We start from the raw sequence: 19,999 nt of genomic DNA, 5'->3' as shown, positions 1-19,999 counted from the left end.
GAATTAAGTTTAGAAAAAATTCGTAGTAAAGTAAAATTATGACAAACAACATTAGGTTCGGAATTATAATTTTTGGCAGCTAGTGACCCAATGAAGAATGCCAAATATTTCATATTGGAATATCATGAATCATACAATGACTCGGTAGAATTAAAGAGACATGATCCTAAAACGTCGACTTTTATCAACTTTAAGGAAAACCTTAATGTTGCCCGTCTAAAATAGGTGTTAGAAATAAGTGACCATACACTTACGTTGTCATTGGTAAGTACAGTCATAATCATAATAAGCGCGATAGCAATAAAGCAATGAAACTTTTCTTTCTAATTAATTACCTATGTGATGACATGGTTTTGTAAAACCTGCTTACATCATTTCAAAGTTAAACATTTATTACTTCTACTCTATAAACGTTAATAGTTTCTATATATTTAGAAATAATCTAATCTATTATATACAATTAGTAGGTATATTTATCATCCTAACCCTTACCCGAAATCGTTTAGTTCGCTTCCATCAATGTATCCTGTCCTGTCCAGTATCGGTGTATGACAAATAACAAAGATCAACGAGCCAATTATTGTTTGCATCCGTTTGAACTTCGAACATCTTTTTTGCTTTTAAATGGCGCTGTTGCATATTTATTGGCTGGTTTTTTTTTAGCCGTGGCACGGCCTCAGAACAAATAAAAAGGAATAAGAATTCTGCGTACAACAAAGTGACGCCGGGTAAACTACGCCTCGCCTTGTGGACTTGAGCGTAACACATTTAGGTAAATTGTTTCCTGGGTAAAATAATTAATACTATTGCTCATCAGTTACATTATCAGAAAATATTTGTACACGTCTTTTTTTCTTGTCAATCAAACTAAAGGGGCTCCTAGACGGGCCATATTTTCACTGCAATATGTAGCCGGCAACTATCGGTGTCCCTGTCTAACATGTGAGTAAGAGAGGGACACCAATAGTTGCCGGCCACAAATTGCAGTGAAAATATGGCCCGTCTAGGAGCCCCTTTATAATGACAAAGATGAAGCGCGTCAAAGTTCTAGAGTGGGACCCGTGATGTCACACCGTGCTAAAAAGTGTCGCACGGCGTGACATCATGCGGAACTTTAACATGCTTTAACTGGCTATATTTTCATATTTTTTTGTTTAATTGAGGAAAGATTGTGTGCGGTGCCTGCAACTGTATGTATGAGGTAGTTTTACGAGTCTCAGTTTGCTGTTCGCAGAACTTCGTCTTTACTTTTTATTTGATTTGAGGGCACGCGACACTGTTTTACATGGTTTTACTCTACATGAATCTAGGCACAATGTAGCTGTATTGTTTTGAAGTTCACAAGATGGTGATAAAGAAAATACGATAAAAAATAATAATAATAGGAGATATGAGGTAGGTGTAGGCACACGATCACGAAGCAGGTTAGTAAGCTACCTACATGTTTTTTCTGTTACGTTTAAATTTTTTGGGCCACTTTATATTTTAAAGCAGACACTCCGTTTATTAAAATAACTCACAGAACTCTTTAAAATACAGTTTTAGCAACTCACCTACCCAACGTTTGTCAGCGTGAAACTTTTTAACAAACCATGTCAAGTGCTCAAGTGAAGTTTAAAAGAAACATACCTCGGGATCGGAAACAGCGCTGCACCATTTCCCACCGCACCGAATACACTCATTGCATACATTTGTGGATTGCTTATTCAGAATAGACGTGCAGTCCCGACCAAAAACACAAGGGCTCATAAAAAGCACTGCCACTAACAACCACTTCAAACCCATTGTTAAAATAGCACTCGCGAAACTATTAAAAAAAAGTTTTAAAAAGTTATAACTATCGAACTCGATTACGTTCAGCCGGCAAGAATTTAAATTTGGAACGCGTACTCGCTCGTTCGTAGGTTGGCCCCAACTGAGCGTCTGACGTTCGTTACGTGACTTCACATGAGCGGGAACTCGAGATGAATCATTTCGCTTGCATCAATAAGAAAATTCGAGGAAATCGCTTCGAGATCGCAAGCGAGAGTAACATAACGGTTGTGGAATCGAAGCCTTTCTTTGTTCACGTTCCACCGGCGCGGCGCTAACTTCGGCGTTTGAATGATTTGTTAGTTAAATATTTAAATAAACATTGTGAGAGAGTCATTATTTATTATTTTATTATTTCACTACGAACTCAGTGTACAGTTTTATTTTTTTATTTACAGATTATTTTCATTGATTAAGTAAGGAAGAGGGTAGATTAGTATTTTTTACCCGACTAAGCACCAGTAAATATGTACCTGGTGGTACTTTAAGGTTTTGTTTACACTCGGGGAAATAATACACTATAAGTATTATAATTAATTAAAAAAATATAGAAGCTTGGTAATCATACTGTATTTTCTGTGCTGCTCTATGTGTTGGTGAGTTATTTATTGTATTGTATTATACCTACTCATCGCCTTGCCTGGCCGATTCATTGTTTCGAGTTATATAGTGAATGAGTTATTTTGATTTGGATGAAATTTGGTATGTAGATGGCTGGACGTCTGGAATAACACAAATGATACTTTTTATCCCGATGTTCCCACGGGATCGGGATAAAAAACCTTGAAATTTCAATCGCTGGTTTTAGAGTCATGAAATTTGGCACGGATTGTTTTAACGCTGCAACGTAGGTAAGTTAAGTATTGATTGAAGACCACGATGTCCCAGTACAACCACATTTAATATCTGCCACAGCGGAGCGTGCAAAAATATCTGACACGTCCTACCAGACCTAGAAATAGAGTCTTGTTGTGTCGGGAATAGTCATAGGTGCTGGTGATTAAAAATTATTCCAAAAATATATTTGAAGAAATAAAAACCGGCCAAGAGCGTGTCGGACACGCCCAAAATAGGGTTCCGTAGTAAAGTAGTTTACATAATATGCCGTAAGTGTTAGTGTGCAAAATAACAGCTTTCTAGCATTGATAGTCCCTGAGCAAAGCCGCGGACGGACGGACAGACAGACAGACATGGCGAAACTATAAGGGTTCCGTTTTTGCCATTTTGGCTCCGGAACCCTAAAAATGGTTGAATATGAAGGGTCCAAGGAAAGAATATGTTTAGTAACCTATAATAAGCAACTTTTTGAGTTATAGCGGTTTGAAACTTAGTCATTACGAACAATTAATATGGTTAACATATTAACAAAAATATATTTTCTCAAACATGCTCGGAAATGTATGCGTTAATGTCACGAAATGGAGACATGAAGTTTTTCATTTATGACTCCCCACATAACTTCTTGGCCATGAAGAATGTTTGAAAAATCATTATTGTCCGCTACTCTAACATTTTAAATTTGCTTACGATGGATGGATGGATGGAATATTTCCTCCCATTATTTGAGAAAAGCACTAAGTATATCAACCTCTGCCAGAACAGGGATTGCTGGACTTGTTTTATCCCGTCTACCCCAAACTCGTCCATCAATCCCTTACTTCATGGCCTTACTGATAGATAGATAGATAGATAAAAAACTTTATTCACAAACATGCCATGACAATTCTACATAAACAAACGATTCAGATTGTTACATATTTAAATTAAGTTGTCACGGCACAGCCGCGAAAAGGCGCCGACTCAGCATGTGCTGCGACATTTCTGCCACAGCGCTGATATTCTGTCGGAACCAGTAGGAGTTGACGCACTCAGTCACATACAATTTTTACTCAAAGTTACTATAATAATGTATAATTTAAGGATCAAATAACAAACAAACATAACAGACATTCTTTGAATATATACTGCAGACAGTAATGAACTATTTATATTGTTTTAAGATTATTTAATTCAATGGTAAGTCATAATACTTTGCGAGCTCTACATTTTGAGATTAAAATCTCAATTCCAAAAAAGGTGACTATAGACTAAGATATCCGTGGACCCATCATATTCACTTTTCCTGTTATAACCTGTTAATTTTTGATTTCGTCCATAAGCATAAGGATTAAAGTATAATATTTTTGTAGGTACAGTCACCAGCACCAATATCTGACACAACAAGCGTGCATAAATATCTGATACGACTCTATTTCTAGGGCCGGAAGGACGTGTCAGATATTTTTGCATGCTCCGCTGTGGCAGATATTAATGCTGGTGACTGTACTATCGAACCGGACCGTGACCAACTCCGTGGAACCTTTTCTTAGAAAAAGTCATAGTGACACGCATACCTGACAAGGGAATTCATTGTTACATGTAGTTGCTGTGAGAACATTCTATGCGGTGCGTCAGGAATCAAATGGTTCAGTTCGACTGTACACTATAATGCTCCTTATAACAAGTACATTTTACGACCAACATGAACAATAACGATGTGGGATGTAGAAAATTTTATGCAAATTCAAACAATCTTAACTTTACCGTCGAAAGCAGCGACACTGTCACGCCTTTGCTATATGTATAGTATAGGGCCAAACCTGTTTTTAATTATGACCACTTGCATGGTTAAGTTTGTGAATCCCAGATCTGAATAGGTACTGTATTCCCTTATCCCTGAGCCCTTTGTCACTGAAAACCAGTTATTTTGATGTCATGGTTTTAGCTTCATCGTCATCATCATCCCAGCCTATATACGTCCCACTGCTGGGCACAGGCCTCCTCTCAGATCAAGAGCGCTTGGGCTATAGTTCCCACGCGGGCCCAGTGCGGATTGGAACTTCACACGCACCATTGAATTGCATCGCAGGTTTGTGCAGGTTTCCTCACGATGTTTTCCTTCACCGCAAAGCTCGTGGTAAATTTCAAATGGTTTTAGCTTATGGCCTGTAAATAACATAATAATACGTTTTAATAAAGAGTTAAGGGTATACTGTAGGCGACAGGCTAGCAACCTGTCACTATTGTACCTTTTTTTGTCAAACTTTAAACCTAAAATTGCTAAAAGTGGCTCCGAAGCGGTAACATTTCGTGTACTCTGCCTACCCCATTTGGGAATACAGGCGTGATGTTTGTGTGTGTGTGTGTGTGTGTGTGTGTGTGTGTGTGTGTGTGTGTGCGCGTGTGTTTAATAAAGGATAATCTTCTATACCTTTTAGACGACCCGATGGCCTAGTGGTTAGAGAATCTGACTGAGGTGAGGGATTTGTATGAAAAATACGAATGTGTTCTCGGTTCTTGGGTGTTAATTATAATATATGTATTTAAGTATATAATCTATATGTATCTATATAGTTATATTTAGCCGTTGCTTAGTACCCATAACACAAGATTTTCTAAGCTTACTTTGGGACTAGTCAATTGGTGTGAATTGTCCCGTGATATTTATTTATTTATTATACCTGTAAAGGTGGTCTCCCTACACTTATCGATGCGGAATCGGCTTTAGCCCATCAAAAAACGCTTTAATGTTCACGCAACAAAGGGGGGCTACTACGAAATTCGAAGTTCGTATCGTACCGTCCCTCTCACTCTCGCATTAAAATAATAATTATTAATTAGCGTCAGCGGGACGGCAAGATACGAAGTTAAAATTTTGCACTTCGTAGTAGAGGTACGAGTATAAGGCTAGGAGCGAAAAAGACGTTTTTTCCTCGGTACCTAAGTAGGTATACGTCGTTTCGCGTCGGTCGAGTCAATCGACGTCTTTTTCACATATTTTGGGGCACAGACAGACTAAACCATTGCAGCAGTCTTAAAATTATCAGACATCTTTTCTTGAGGATCATAAACGCCCACTAAAAAGGATTTTCCGAAATTCCCAAGCGGTAGAGACTGGATTTACTGGATAAAATTAGTTTCCCATTAGATAGGTACCTACTTATAAGTGTATGGTTAATTGTTTGCCACAGAATGGAATATTTTATACTATTTTAACTGCCGACGTTAATACGTTAAAGGTAGAATTTATTCCATAATTTGGGACAAAAAACCGGCAATAGTATCTGAGAGGAGAGGAGAACTCACTCAAAACTGGTTTTACCCGCACCTTCGCTCGCTTAAACCCTTATCTAGCAGTCAAATAATTCCGGGATTTTGTGAAAATCCATAGGAATTCTCAAAAATCACACCGTGCTTCTTATTTACGTTGTATAACGAGCACCGGTGCAAAATTTCGTGACTACTTAGCGGTTAAGATTTTGGAATTTTATTTAAATTAATTCCGAGGGAGTATCTCGACAAAAAGTAGTAGATAATACAACTATCTGCATATCAAATGTCATTCCATTCCGTCCAGCTGGGAATACAAACCCCACACTTCACACACACATAACCTAATACAGAGACGGGCCACTCATAGTAGCTTGGCAGGACACTTATTATTATGGCCAGCGAGTTGCAAGTTGAGTATAGCAGGTCTAGAGCGTATCAGATATTTTCGACTGCTTGCTTTGTCCTATCCGATATTATTGTACGCAACAAGGAAAAGGTAGTTACCTAGTATTGTACGCAAAAATATGGCTCTTTTCTAAGAAAGTGATCGACAATCAATGCGGTCATAATAAAATTCTTTAAAGATGTAGAGCCGATTTAAAGTTTGAAGGATTATTGTTTAAAAGGTAATCATCTTATTTGATTTGATCTAAACTATATTATCTCATCTTACATATGTAATATTTTATATATATATAGCGATAAACCAATTCTAGGTAACTAGCTAGTTATAATATATTTAGTATTTTATTTGTGCAAAAAATCATTTTGTCCCAAACGCCTTCACAATTATCATAGCAATATTTATTCTTCCTTTGTTATTGCGGCAAGCATTCCTTGAGGTAATAATCACTTTCGATTTTCTTTGTTACTGGAATGATGAATTTTGTCCATTTCAAGAGATGAAAATGTTTTCACCAGTTACGTTAGTAACCGCGCGCTGTAGATCCAATACCTTATTCTAAAGAATTTAAATATGTCTCTATCTTTCTGCCAAAACTAAAGCATTATCTAAAGATAACTTACCCTCCTCACTTTAATAGTAAATTGCCAAAACAGGTTAAGATTTGGGTAAACCTAATTTATTCGTAGTATAATTAAATAGTTTTAATAATTGATACCAGATGGCGTGACTGTCGCGAGCGTTATCTTCACATTTTTGCCGTCTCTGTCAGCCCTCAGACAAACTGTATAGTGCCATTCCTTACTAAGTGCGCATCAATAATTTATTTCTACGTAGCAGTTCAGAATAGTAATATTTCTCGTATAAAAATAATATACGAGCATTAAAATGAAATAATAAATTGTTATTAGTAGTTATATACTGGAACTGTTCAGTATTAAGAATAATATTCTACATCACACTATCGAAGTTTTGACGTACGTCGTTATAAATACTCAGTTGTGTTAGCGACAGTGGGGAGTCCGTTTCTACACAGTGAAGCAGTGACTTGAGGGAAGAGCTGCCTGAATTCTACCTCACTCGTTGAAGCAATACGCCTAGGTCAGCTATTGTGGATTATACAAGGGGACACCTTCCCCTCTATCGGGCTGAAACAATGCCACTCGACATGTAGTGCTAGGGTCACACTCCTTAGGCTACTCAAGCGCAACCGCAATTACTTCCGGAGCTACCCCGACTCAATGTGGGACTCTGTGAAATCGCAAGCAAAGCCAGCAATGGATCATATTGAATCAATGAGGAAACGGTCCTCGACCCCACTGTAGTAGAAGATTTGACTCTCTTTTTTACAAGCTCTTAGTTACTTGTATGTGCTGTTTGTTTGTTGTTATTATTACAAACTTTTATGTGATGGCACCTTGCCGTGTAGGTACCATCAGGAAAATATGTAATCTACCACCCTAAAGTTGATAATCGTTTGCATGACACAAAACAATAATGCCAATAGACGTGTCTGTCAACTTGAAAGTTCGACTTTAGCGACATATTCATTTGATAGGAATTTGTTTAAAAATTGATAGACCGCGCTTATTTGGCTGATGGTACCTACCTGTTATTTACTTATTTGTTTGTTTGCTTCAAATGTTTCAAGTTTATTTTTATCGATTCCAGTGGTCGCTTTGACTTAAAATTTAGTATTAGGTACAACCCAGGTACAGTCGAACTAATTGGACCATGACCCAGGGTTGAACCTTTTAATAATAAATTTCACTATGATTTTCTTGACAAAAGTATGAGATGTCAACATGACATTAGTAGCACAAAGGTTCCACCCTGGGTCATGATTCAATTTGTTCCACTGTACATAATGAGTGTAATTTAATTTTTTATATCGTTATTTCTTGTTTTGTTGTTACTAATGTAGGTAAAGTACATTATTTTGTGTCTACAAAGTCCGATTGTGATCTTCTAAAGTTGTAAGCCTTGTCTCAATATCAATAAGTCGCCATTGTTTTCATCAAGGAAGCCACTGGGGCGTTTATTGTGAAAAGGCTCTTCTGCAGGTCTGGCGTTAACCTATAGCACTTGAGAAATTCTATCTTGGTTGGCAACGCACGTGCAAACCTCTACTGTTGCGAGTGTCCATAGATGGCTACTTGTTTTCAGGCGAATCAAGTGATCGTATCGTAAGCCACCCTAATTCTTAAAAAAAAGGGTAAATTCCGCTGGATTAAATTATTTCAATACTTACTTTTGAGCAGAGGCCGAATGTATTGTCTAACGCTCGGACGCCTGCAATCACTTTTCACCATCTCTTTGTAACTTTAACCTTTACCGTGTGACAGAAAGAAGAGGTGAAAACGATTATTGTTCTGAGTGCGCTAGGATAAGGTAAGGGGGGGGGGGATCATATCCTACTTATACTATAAAAAGTTTGTGAGTGAGTATGTTTGTTACGCTGAAACGGCTGGACGGATTTGGATGAAATTTGGCAAAAAGTTAGTTTATTAATAATTAATTTAAATTCATTAACTCAAGTAACATGACTCATTAACCGACTTCAAAAAAAGGAGGAGGTTATCAATTCGGTTGTATGTTTTTATGTTTGTTACCTCAGAACTCCGTCATTTACGAACCGATTTGAAAAATTTTTTTTTCGTTGTCTAGGAATGCTTTCAATTAGGTCCCATAAGCACCAAATCAGGATCTCATGATTGGATCCTAAGGAAATCGGGGGAACTCTTCAAATGTTGTGGGACACCTATGGTAATTCTGACATAATATTTAGTAGTAACTCGTGCATTTGCTCTTGAAAATCATCATTTGATGAAGTGGAACTGATGATGAAGACCACATTTGACCAACGGAGCGACTACTCAATAACAAGTACTTGACGATTACTTTACCACAGTTGCTAAGCAATTTAAGCTCGTTGTAATGTATATGGTGAAATGGAATGGGTGATGAAGCATCAGGACTCCTCAATAATGAATGTCTCTGCATCGGAAAAAGCAATTTTTCGTAAAAGGTGTCGAGCAGTTAACATTCAACTCTTGCATATTAGATCTTTTACTTACACTAAAAAGCGTAAAAAAATATATTTTATAACAAAAAATTTAACCGACTACCTACAACAATAAACCATGAAAATAATTTTCTACCAGTCTGAAGTCGGTGCCTCAGCACGAGCCAACAGGAGTGATTGAAGCCCAATATAAGTACTCGTATAGTATTTATGTAGGTGAGGTAGACGACTATAGGTCCACTCCTGCTGGCTCGTGCTGAGGCACCGACTTCAGACTGGTAGAAAATTATTTTCATGGTTTTTTGTAGTCGGTAATTTTTTTTATATTTTTTTTTATAAGTACCATTATATTATATTAATAGGTTATTTAAACTGATAATGATATGCATTGCTTAGTTTCAAACCCGTCTCGTCATCTCATTTTTTTTTGTTATAGTTTTTTTTTAAACAATTCCCACGGGGTAGGGATAAAATCTCGAAATAACATTCGCTGGGCTTACAGTCATGAAATTTGGTATTTACCTAGATAGCTGGACGTCTAGAATGACACATAGGCTACTTTTTATCCCGATATTCCCACGGTATAGGGATAAAATATTGAAATTTCAACCGCAGGGTTTAGAGTCTTGGAATTTTGAACAGCTGCACTGTTCTTAACACAACCTCAATGAAGACTACGGTATACATTTTGGAAATTCCGTAAAGGAAATTTTGTAAAAACACAGAATTTCAATTTTAACTACCAGATCAAAAATAGTTTACGCGTGCGAAGCCGCGGGTAAACTCTTACAGCCTTATTCATAAAAAGTTAGAGCCTCCTTGAAAGCTCCTTGAAGGCCCGATGCTAAAAAACGTGATTCATAAACCGCTATCATATACCTATTACTATTATTATTATTTTGTATACAATGTGACGATCCTTTTGTGAATTTCTTATAATTACCTGACATGTATTTATAATGTATTTTTTCATTAGGTAATAAATAAATCTATCTATCTATCTAAACGTCTGTTAGCGCTAATCAGTCGATCAAGGCTCTGCTAAAGTTAGAGGACCGTAGACCCTCCTTTAAGTCACAAAATGGACGCCAAAAGTTTGAACAGCTGACTTTGACAAGAGCAAAAAACCACACCGAAGATATTTTTAGTGAAGGGTGAAGTTACGCAAAGATTAAAAAAAAACCAGGAAAATTTATTTTCAGGAATTTGTATTTAAAAATCCTCTAAAATTACTGCTACTTTACTAACAATAAATATGAGAGAAATAAAATTAGGATGATTAACATAATTACGGCTTTTTCCACTTAAATATAAACATGCGGATCGGAAATGGCGGGAAAACAAACATCTCGCTTTTTTTTTCCTGCTAATTTGCTGTCACTGCTGTCAATTTTTTTTTTAATTATCGATGAGGCCATTTTGTGTCTTTCATTTGTCAAGATTGCCAACATAACGCGTCTAATCCGTCTATCAGCAGCTCAACAACTAGCAGACTGCTAGCAAGCGTTTATGAATCGTACTTCTTGACAACCGTCTAATAAGCTTAATCAGTCTGCTAAGTAACAGACCGATCAAACCTCAATTAAGGTTTTTTTATGAATAAGGCTGTTAGTGTTTTATATAAGGAAGGAGTGAAACACATTTTTACCATCTGCTTTTTAATGATATAATGTTGTACTGTAGCAAAAAAAATAATAAATTAAAATTAATAATAACACAATAGGTAAGTAATAGAAAATAATAATAATAGAAAGTTAACAAAGTAGCAGTAGCGTGGCGCTGTAACAATTCGATTCCCTTTAGGTTGCCTAAACTTTCTACGTGACGGTGTCTATAGTAGGTACCTATGGTACCTAAGACTTGTACCTATAGGTAGGTACTACATACCTACAGCCACCACACCAGCACCAATATCTGACACAACAAGGCGTGCATTAATATCATCCATTCCTGTCCTGTCCTGTGGTATCCTGGTTTGACGAAGACCCGGGTTCGTTCCTCGGCCTCACCATTTCTTTTTGATTTTTAGTTTATTTTAGTAAATAGCAGCCTAAGGTATAAAATCAATCCTTAGAAAAATATTACTTGATTTTTCCGTAATGGCTACGGAACCCTATCTTAATTGGGCGTTTCTTACACGCTCTTGGCCGGTTTTTCAATGTGTTTTAGTATCCTAATATTCTAAGTGAAAAAAATTGTGTGTGTACGAGTATAATGTTTGTTTCTCCTTCACGCAAAAATGGCTGAACAGATTTAGATTAAATTTGGTTCGTAGATATTATATCTGGACGTCTGCAATAACGCATAGGTTACTTTTTATCCCGGTACTAGCACGATATCGGAATAAAATAACAAAAATTCAATCGCTTGGAATAGAGACGTGAGGCATTGGAAGAGGATTTTATAATTATACAACGTCAATGAAATCTACGATTACCTAATATTTTTTTTGGGAAATTTTATAACTTTTGGGAATTCTCAAGGGAATTTAATAAAATTCCAATATTTCATTCGACTGCTTGATCTAATGGTTTACGCAAGCAACTAACTAAGCACTAGTATTTAAATAAATGACTACAAACTTATAACAAACTCTAAAGAGATATGAATAACATTATTTTGGGATATTCAGTGCATTCGCGATCGTCTTTTATAGGCTGGATTTTCGAAGTTGATGGTGGGACCCTTGAAGAGGGGGTTGTCGCTGGCCATGTCTGCTGGTTCATCGAGCATCTTCTTGAACTTCTCGAACTCCCGAGCGTCGTGGATATCCATCAGGATCTTCCAAGCGACAACGGCCAGTAGACCCAAGAGTATGATGCCGCCGATGGAGGTACCAATTGCGACTGAAAACAAGAAAATGGCCTACTTTCCTAAAAAAATCTAAAAAGGTAGGTAGTCCGTCAGTTAGATGAAAAGAAAATATTGGACCCCTCTAATCTTCTCCTCTCCGTAGTACTTAAGCTCCACGGAGTACCTCGTTGAGTTTCTTGCCGGATTCTTTTCAACAGAGGTTTTGCCGATCCGGTGGTAGATTTTTTTTGACATTCAAAAGTGCTTGTTATAGCCTAAATTGAATAAAGATATTTTGACTTTGACTTTGGAGTTGGGAACGTGCAATGGGGTTTTTAGCCGGTGAGAGTCCGGCGCTGTCTGTGGGATTTTTCCCCACTACACGTCCCCATTCTCCCATAAAGCATCCTCATATTAAATACAAAACACTGGAACAAGTAAACGAAAGCAAGAACCTAATCTAGTGTCTTTAGTCCTGAAGGCGACACAATTCAAAAAAATGTTAGGCGGCCATCTTCATCATCATCATCATCATATCACCCGTAGGACGTCCACTGTTGGACTAATAAGGCTTCCTGTATGGACCTCCAGTTGCTTCGATAGGAAGCGGCCTGCATCCACCTTGAAACCGCGGTTTTACCCAGGTAATCCGTCCATCTCATTGGTGGACGCTGCGCTTGCCGATCCGCGGTCTCCATTCGAGACTTTTCGGCCCCAACGGCCATTCGCCATCTTGCCATTTTGTCGATGCTTAAACATCACTACTATAACTCAGAACTTCCTTTGAGAAAGTCTAATATTTAGAATAATTAATAAGCAATTAAAAATACTCACTCCACATATTCGCTCGGTCTGGTTCCTCCAACTCTTTTTGTATTATAAGGTGTAGTATCCTTTCTTCATACTTGTGTTTGAAAACTATAGACTTTCCATCTTCAAGAACAGTCTTACAGAGCTTAGCAAGGTGATATTTAGGTGCGTTGATCTCAGTACCATTAACCCAATCAATAACATTGCCACTGCTATTAAATTTCTCATCACATTCTTTTTTATCCTTGAAATAAACGCATTGTACATATTCTTCTAGGACCCTGCATCTTTTTTCGTCGCAATCAAAGCAGTTTTCACAAAATGGGCCCGTGTACGTTTTGTTTGCAGAGTCTACACTAGTGCAAATGCATGCGCCGCATTCGCAGTTGCCGTTGCCAGAGCAAACCTGAGAAAAAATAATATTGTAGCAAAACCAGATTTTCCTATTCCGTTACCACAGTTGTGTCCATGTGTGATATGTTGATTTAAATTGTAGTGGTAAGAGGGTGGTCAACATGAAATACTTACATACATTTAATGATTGACAATGTACAGCCTTTTACATTGCAGTAACAGTAGTTAAACTGGCACGTTTTACCCCTTGTGCCCCATACATTATACAATTTTATCCCTTGTTCCTCGAACATTGCCAGCACTGGTAGGGACCAAATTATTTCCTAACTGAATTAACTAAGTCCTGGCGTTCCACTAGCCACTGCCGTGACGCGTCACGTCACTGGCGTGATCGCGATTGTATCTTAACTATACTCCTCGCTACGCTCGTCGTCGTAGTATTATTATGACATTACACAATCAGACTGTGATTTATATGATATGAGTTACTCACGCCTTTAGAATGGGGAGCTCGGCAACTGTCAGTATCGGTAGAGCAATGACAGTCATCGCCAGTCCAGCCATCTTGGCATTGGCAAAGATTGTACTTGCATTTCCCTCGCCCATTGCACAATCTCCCCTGGTACCATAGGCATCCGTTGTCGTCGTACTCGCACTTGGCACCGCTAAACCCTGTGTCACAAGTACATGTGCCGCAGCTAGGGAAAAAATAGTAGGCTATTTATAATACACGTCATAAAAGTGTAATTTAAAAAATGAAATTTTGATCATTAGAGTTTTTAGAACATTTAGCAATTTCCTGTTCCTATTCACTTAAAGTCAAAGCTAAAGCAAAGTATCTTTGTTCAATTTAGGCTAGATTTAATTAAGTATTAAGTTTTTATGTAGGTGTAGGTATGTTATGTTTAGGATAATTTTATTTTAATTTACATATTATTTAGGTACTGTTTTCTGGTTTTAGGCTAAAAAAAACTTATTAATTAAAAATAAAAAACTACCACCGGTACGGAAAAACCTTCGTTGTAAAGAATCCGGCAAGAAACTCAATGAGGTATATTTTTTAAACAGATTTACAGTGTTATTTAATGCAACCACATTTTTAACACAGTAGTTTCGCTATTTGGATTAAGGGATCGCCAATGACGATATACGACGATGACGGTAAATTCCACCACCAATTAAATTTTTTCATTTTTTTTTTAAATCTATTCCTTACTTCTGTTTATTTGTAAAAGTTGCCTGGAAGAGATTGAAGAGAATAGGCCGCCTCTAAAAATCTGTTTAATAATAATAATAAATTCATTTATTTCGGTCAACTTGGCCCATACAACAAATACCTTACAGACTAACATACATTATTTATAATCAATAATATTTAAAACTAATTTGGTGACAAAACCCTCTGTTTTCTGCACTGCTTACTATATGTTGGTACTCAATAAAGAGTTATTGTATTGTATTGTATCTTATGACGTTTCCAGTCAGAAATGTCAATTTAAAAACAGAAACAGTACTTGTTCCTACTTAGTAAAGGCGCAAAGATGTATAATTTACCTGCATCGACCATGTCCGCTGCAAAGAACTGTGTCGCTTTCTTTAGCCCTACATTTATCTAGGTCTAATACCGTTGAGTCACCAGCGCACTGGCATTTATCACCAACCCTGTTTAAGACAATTAAAAATAATATCTGATTAAGAACGTAATTAGCAAATGATTTGAACCAGAGGCTGTATTGCCTAACGTTTCTGACGCTCGCGATCGCAATCAAATGACAGATTTCGCGTACAAAAACTGTCATATGATTTCGATCGTGATCGTCAGACATGTTAGGCAATACGGCCTCAGCAATTTACATGAGACTGATTGTTTTTGTAGAAGTTTGATCCCCCGAGTACGTACAAATAACTTTTAAATACTCTAGGGACAGCGCACAAATTATAACAAAAGCTAATGGAAAAAATCTACAATATGCTTTTCCATTGCCACGTTTTCATAAAATAATAAGCAAACTCACCTATTTTCATTACATGTACATGTCCCGCACTGATAAGTACCATTGTTGGTGCATTCTTCTGAATTAGGAATGCCATGTTTCTCGCATTCACATTCACATGCAGTTTCGACGTGTATAGTTAATTTTTCACCCAATCCCATTGGTTTAATCGTTACTACGTTATTGCCACTTAAACACCATGTCGCAGTTACAGCGACGGAGATAGTAAACTCTTTATGATGTTCCACACCACAAGTGGCAACTTTGGTACAATCGGGGGTTAATTGGACACGAATGTGGTTAGGCATGACAACGTCCATTTCCAGATTTGATACCGCTTTCTGAAATAGGTACAATTTCGCATATCATACAAAAATCATACAAAACGTTTGGATAAAGTGTATTAACCAAGAAATAGCAGTCACTACAAGGCGACCATAAGGTTGTATGGGATGAAACTAAGTGTAATAATGGGCATAGGGTTAGAACCAGTTAAATTTTCACACGCTTTGAACCCCCATCGTTAAGTAATTAGTATTATGTATAAGTACCTATGATAACACGAAGAATAATTTGTTTTATTCAAACAAAAACTATATTTGTTAAAAAATCTACAGTAAAAAGAAACCGTCCTGGTTGAGGATTTGGCAGAACAATCCTTAGCTTAGACATATTAATCAAAATTAAGCTCAAAAAAATCTTGCAACATTATATAAATTCAACATACATACCAAGTACTCTTGTGTTATAGTTTCAACAATATTAGATTCATTCTTCAGCTCAACATATCTTGCGCCATGAATTCTATCTGCTAAGGCCGTATAATCACGTTGGACCCGGTTTAATGTGTTGAAAATAATAACAGTGTTTTCCTGTAATGCTATTTTGTTGATTTGATTTACTGTGGGATAGTCTTGCTCAAGGGCTAGATTGTAAACGTCGTTGTCATCGAGATGGCACTGCATGTCATTAAGCTTTGCAGCACCAACTATTTTGCCATCGCCAGCGCTATGGTACGTCGAGTCAGTGCATAGGACAATAATTTTTCTAGCGCCGTCTCTCCAAGCAAGTCTCTCTTTACAGACCATGGCCTGCATCAGGGCATCCAGACCGGCTTCTGGATCATCAAGGTTGGAGCCAGACTCATTATCCAGAATCACACTACTAAATTTCGCCATGTCGTTAGTTAAAGCAAGATGGTTCTGAAACGCGTAGGCTTTCTGAAAAGGACTAAGCGCAAATTTTGTTAGTTGTTAGTTATAAAGTCGAAAAAGTATTAAGAAAATTAAGTTAGGTATTTATAAGGCAAATAAAAATATTCAACTACCTGGCAAATGGTAGGCCTGGCTTTTCTATAAAACTTCCCACTCCCAGCCGTACGTTATTCGTTAAGTCGGATAGTCTCTCATAGATTTCATTGCCTTGTTTTTGCAATAGCTCTAGATATTTTTTCATCGTATAGGAGTAATCCATCAGGTAGTAAACGTCTAAAGGGTAGTCTTTAGCAGGTCTATATTTGACAGTAAAATTGAACTGTTGTCCTGGGCGGACTTTTATTTTCATCGCTTGTGGTTGAAGTTGGACAATCTTCTTTCCATCTTCACCCGTATTGAGGGAATCATTTCTATCATTTACTACATCAGATACTATTGGATTATACACTTTTTCTCCGCACCAGTCTTTGTTTGCGTCGCTGTAGGATTTTGTTTGACATCTTGGTCCAGAATGAATTTTCTGAAATATTTAAATACAATAAAGGTACGTTTTATTGGCCAAACCTTTGGGGCTTTAATTCTATATAGGAACTTTGCTCACGAATTCATAACTATATAGAGTTTCCCCAACAATGACTCATAGCAGAGCATTAAACAGAACCTGAGGAGGCATATCATTTAAATTAATGTCACTATTTGTAGCTTTTGCGTACCTAAATACATATCTTTTACTATAAGAGTAAATAATTTGAGTATAGGTACTTAACATTTTTCAATGGATTATCTTAGAAGCAATTGGAAGTTTTTAAGTTTCCTCAGAATGTCCTATCTTGAACAATAAGGCCGCTAGTATTAAATTAATCACCACACATTGACATTAACGTACTAGCTTCAAGGACTAAAACTGTATTTTCACAGATACGGCCGTTTGTAGCGTATATTGTATTGTCTGTATTGTAGGTATTGTAAAACTCTTTAAAATAACAGAACACAAGATAATAAGATGTACAAAGGATGTATATTTTACGGAACCGAGTGTGACTCGCACTTGGCTGGTTTTTGGGGTTCCATAGTCCTACAATTAATCGTTATAATTTCGCCATGTCCGTTGATCCATCCGTTCGTTAAAAAGAAAAATGTCACAGCCTAGTAGGCTTTACAAGTAAACGCGCAGGTAGGCAGTCGATCAAAACTTAATATTGAATGTTTGCCGCATATTACTACGGACCCTACCCTACGCTGCGTGTGGCCTGACACGCCCTTGACCGATTTTTCATTTCTATTCCTGAACTTAACAAAATAAACTTACAGCTGAACACCACCCGCACTGATACGAATGTCCGATACATTCTCGGCACGTCTTCGCCAAAGCACAATTAGCTTCACAGCTCACCAGAGACAAATAAGACAAGGTAGTCACCACCAGAACCCAAAGAAGCCGCGACATGGTTTATGACAATTTAATCGTGGGTGGGTGTGCAAAGTAATCGTTTATAGCTCACTGATATGGAACTCCGCAATGAAACGCCTGATTCAATAAATTAATTAATATTGTTGACGATTTAACGACTAGTTGATTGACGTAACCAAAGAACACTATAAGCTGTGCCCCCCAACAGGATAATTTTACACTAGTAGCGGTGAATCGTTCAATACAAAATGTGTAATGAACTAAATGAGTTTTGCGTATTTTCCCTTATGTGTCCGAAATAACAATGTCACATTTATAAGGATTTGATGCCCAGGGGTATCACGTTTATTTTAATTAATGACAAATTGTTTGTCAGAGCCCGATTTAGCTATTTAGCCGCTCCGGGCAAAGATAATTTTTGTCATGCTAGGGCATGCTTTAATGCTAACAATGGGTGGAGGATTTCTAAAATGAGGGGACTTGGGCCGTAGTTCTCACATGGGCCCAGTCAGAGCGGATCGGGAACTTCACACACTCCATTGAATTGCTTCGCAGGTTTGTACAGGTTTCCTCACGAATACTCACGATGCTTTAAAGCTCGTAGGAAATTTCAAATGTAATTTCGCACATGAATTTCGAAAAACTCGATGGCCAAGTTTTGACCCACAATCCTCTGCTTCATAGGTAAAAAAGTGGTTTGGCCTAGGGAGGCATAAAACAGATGCTAAGTCCGAATTTGATAGTCTGCCGCGGCGGAACTTGCCGAAAGTACCAAAAAAATTGACACTTCCGGTGCGAAAAAAGGGGCGTTATTGAGAGTTTGGTTTACCAGTAAATTCCTAACTGATGCCATGACTATTATTTCAGTATCAGATGGGTTAAATACACCCCTTTTTTCGCACCGGAAGTGACTAGAGAAGTCTAAGTGGCAGACTATCAAATTCGGACTTAGCATCAGTTTTATGGGAAACCATTGTGCATTTCACCGCGGTATCAAGTAGGCACGAAATTTTGCAGTCCGCTCTCCATCTATAAGGACATCGTTCGCTCGCACAACGCCATATCTATTGATTGCAAACGAACTATCTTGAGAGCTGAGGTACGTCACCGTTCTTGGACAGCGCCCTCTATTCTTGTTTAAATTTAAAATATTATCCCACGGGAACGCATTACAGGGATTTCAAGTATCCCATGTCTCAATGCAGATCTTTGTTTATCTGTACCCCAAGTTCCATGTAAATCCGTTCAACCGTTATTGCGTGACTCAGTAACAAACATCCAAACATACAAACATCTTCACAAGCTTTCACATTTATAATATTATATTATATAAAGTATTTGTGCTCCAAATATAACATTAATATAGCAAAAAAGCAAATTTGATAAATATAGACTGTAAACAAGTTTCAACGTTAAATATTATTTTCTGCGAATATATATTATGTTTTTGCAACAGAGCTCATTGCTAGGATATTTATAACTTGCGATATTTTTAATTAACCGCAGACACGGAAACAATCTATCAAAACGCAAGGATGGTCATACATAAGCGATTTAAATTGCCAAGGTATTTAATACCTATTCATTCAGTCCACCAAGGATAAATTCGAATTTATCCGATAAAATACGATGGGAAAACATGCACTCGATTTGTACTTCTGCTGCAGCGATTCTGCTGGAACATTTTTCACAATTAGTAGTTTCCTGGGTTGAAATAGTTATTTTCACCTCAGCACCTCAAACAGGCAGGTTTTGCTATGAGAAATCAGTGAGCAAAATCGCATTTTGCTCACTCCGTGAGACAAAGTAACTTTTTTTTTTAAATGCTGAGTATAGTATTGGGTATACTCACTGCGTTCCAAATATTTGAACTTCACTTTGATCTGTCACTTTCACTTCAACACGAAAGAAGCGAAAGACTTTATGGTATTTATTAAATTTATGGTATTAAAAATATATCGATACCTAATAAATTACTTACATGACAACGAAATATTTTCAAAATGTAAATTTTTCCCGATCTTTTTATAAAGTTTCCAATCTCGTTGCACAAAAGCCGCTTCTCTTGTTTTTATTTAATAACATAATTCC

The 19,999-nt window shown here is 37.2% G+C and overlaps 1 protein-coding gene across 1 annotated transcript; it reads right to left on the bottom strand.

The window, feature by feature from the left end:
• Positions 1-11,154: 11,154 nt before the first annotated feature.
• Positions 11,155-18,186, bottom strand: LOC141426085 (integrin beta-6-like). Its single transcript, XM_074084947.1, has 8 exons — positions 17,807-18,186; positions 16,611-17,017; positions 16,015-16,513; positions 15,305-15,624; positions 14,844-14,951; positions 13,783-13,987; positions 12,960-13,341; positions 11,155-12,178 (listed from the first exon to the last, which is right to left on the bottom strand). The coding sequence occupies exons 1-8, from the start codon at positions 17,942-17,944 to the stop codon at positions 11,961-11,963; spliced, it is 2,277 nt and encodes a 758-aa protein (XP_073941048.1). The 5' UTR covers positions 17,945-18,186; the 3' UTR covers positions 11,155-11,960.
• Positions 18,187-19,999: the final 1,813 nt, after the last annotated feature.

The sequence above is a fragment of the Choristoneura fumiferana genome, chromosome 3, assembly GCF_025370935.1.
Source record: "Choristoneura fumiferana chromosome 3, NRCan_CFum_1, whole genome shotgun sequence".
In the NCBI taxonomy this organism is placed as follows: domain Eukaryota; kingdom Metazoa; phylum Arthropoda; class Insecta; order Lepidoptera; family Tortricidae; genus Choristoneura; species Choristoneura fumiferana.
The sequence above is the reverse complement of the archived record's forward strand: the minus strand, read 5'-3'. Positions and strand labels throughout refer to the sequence as shown.

Bases quoted from the DNA above. Each gene is read 5' to 3' on its own strand.
- LOC141426085 (XM_074084947.1), bottom strand. From the start codon at position 17,944: ATGTCGCGGCTTCTTTGGGTTCTGGTGGTGACTACCTTGTCTTATTTG. The intron at 17,018-17,806 runs GTAAGTTTATTT...TAAATATTTCAG, and splicing joins AGTGCGGGTGGTGTTCAGCT to AAAATTCATTCTGGACCAAG. The intron at 14,952-15,304 runs GTGAGTTTGCTT...TGTCTTAAACAG, and splicing joins TGTACATGTAATGAAAATAG to GGTTGGTGATAAATGCCAGT.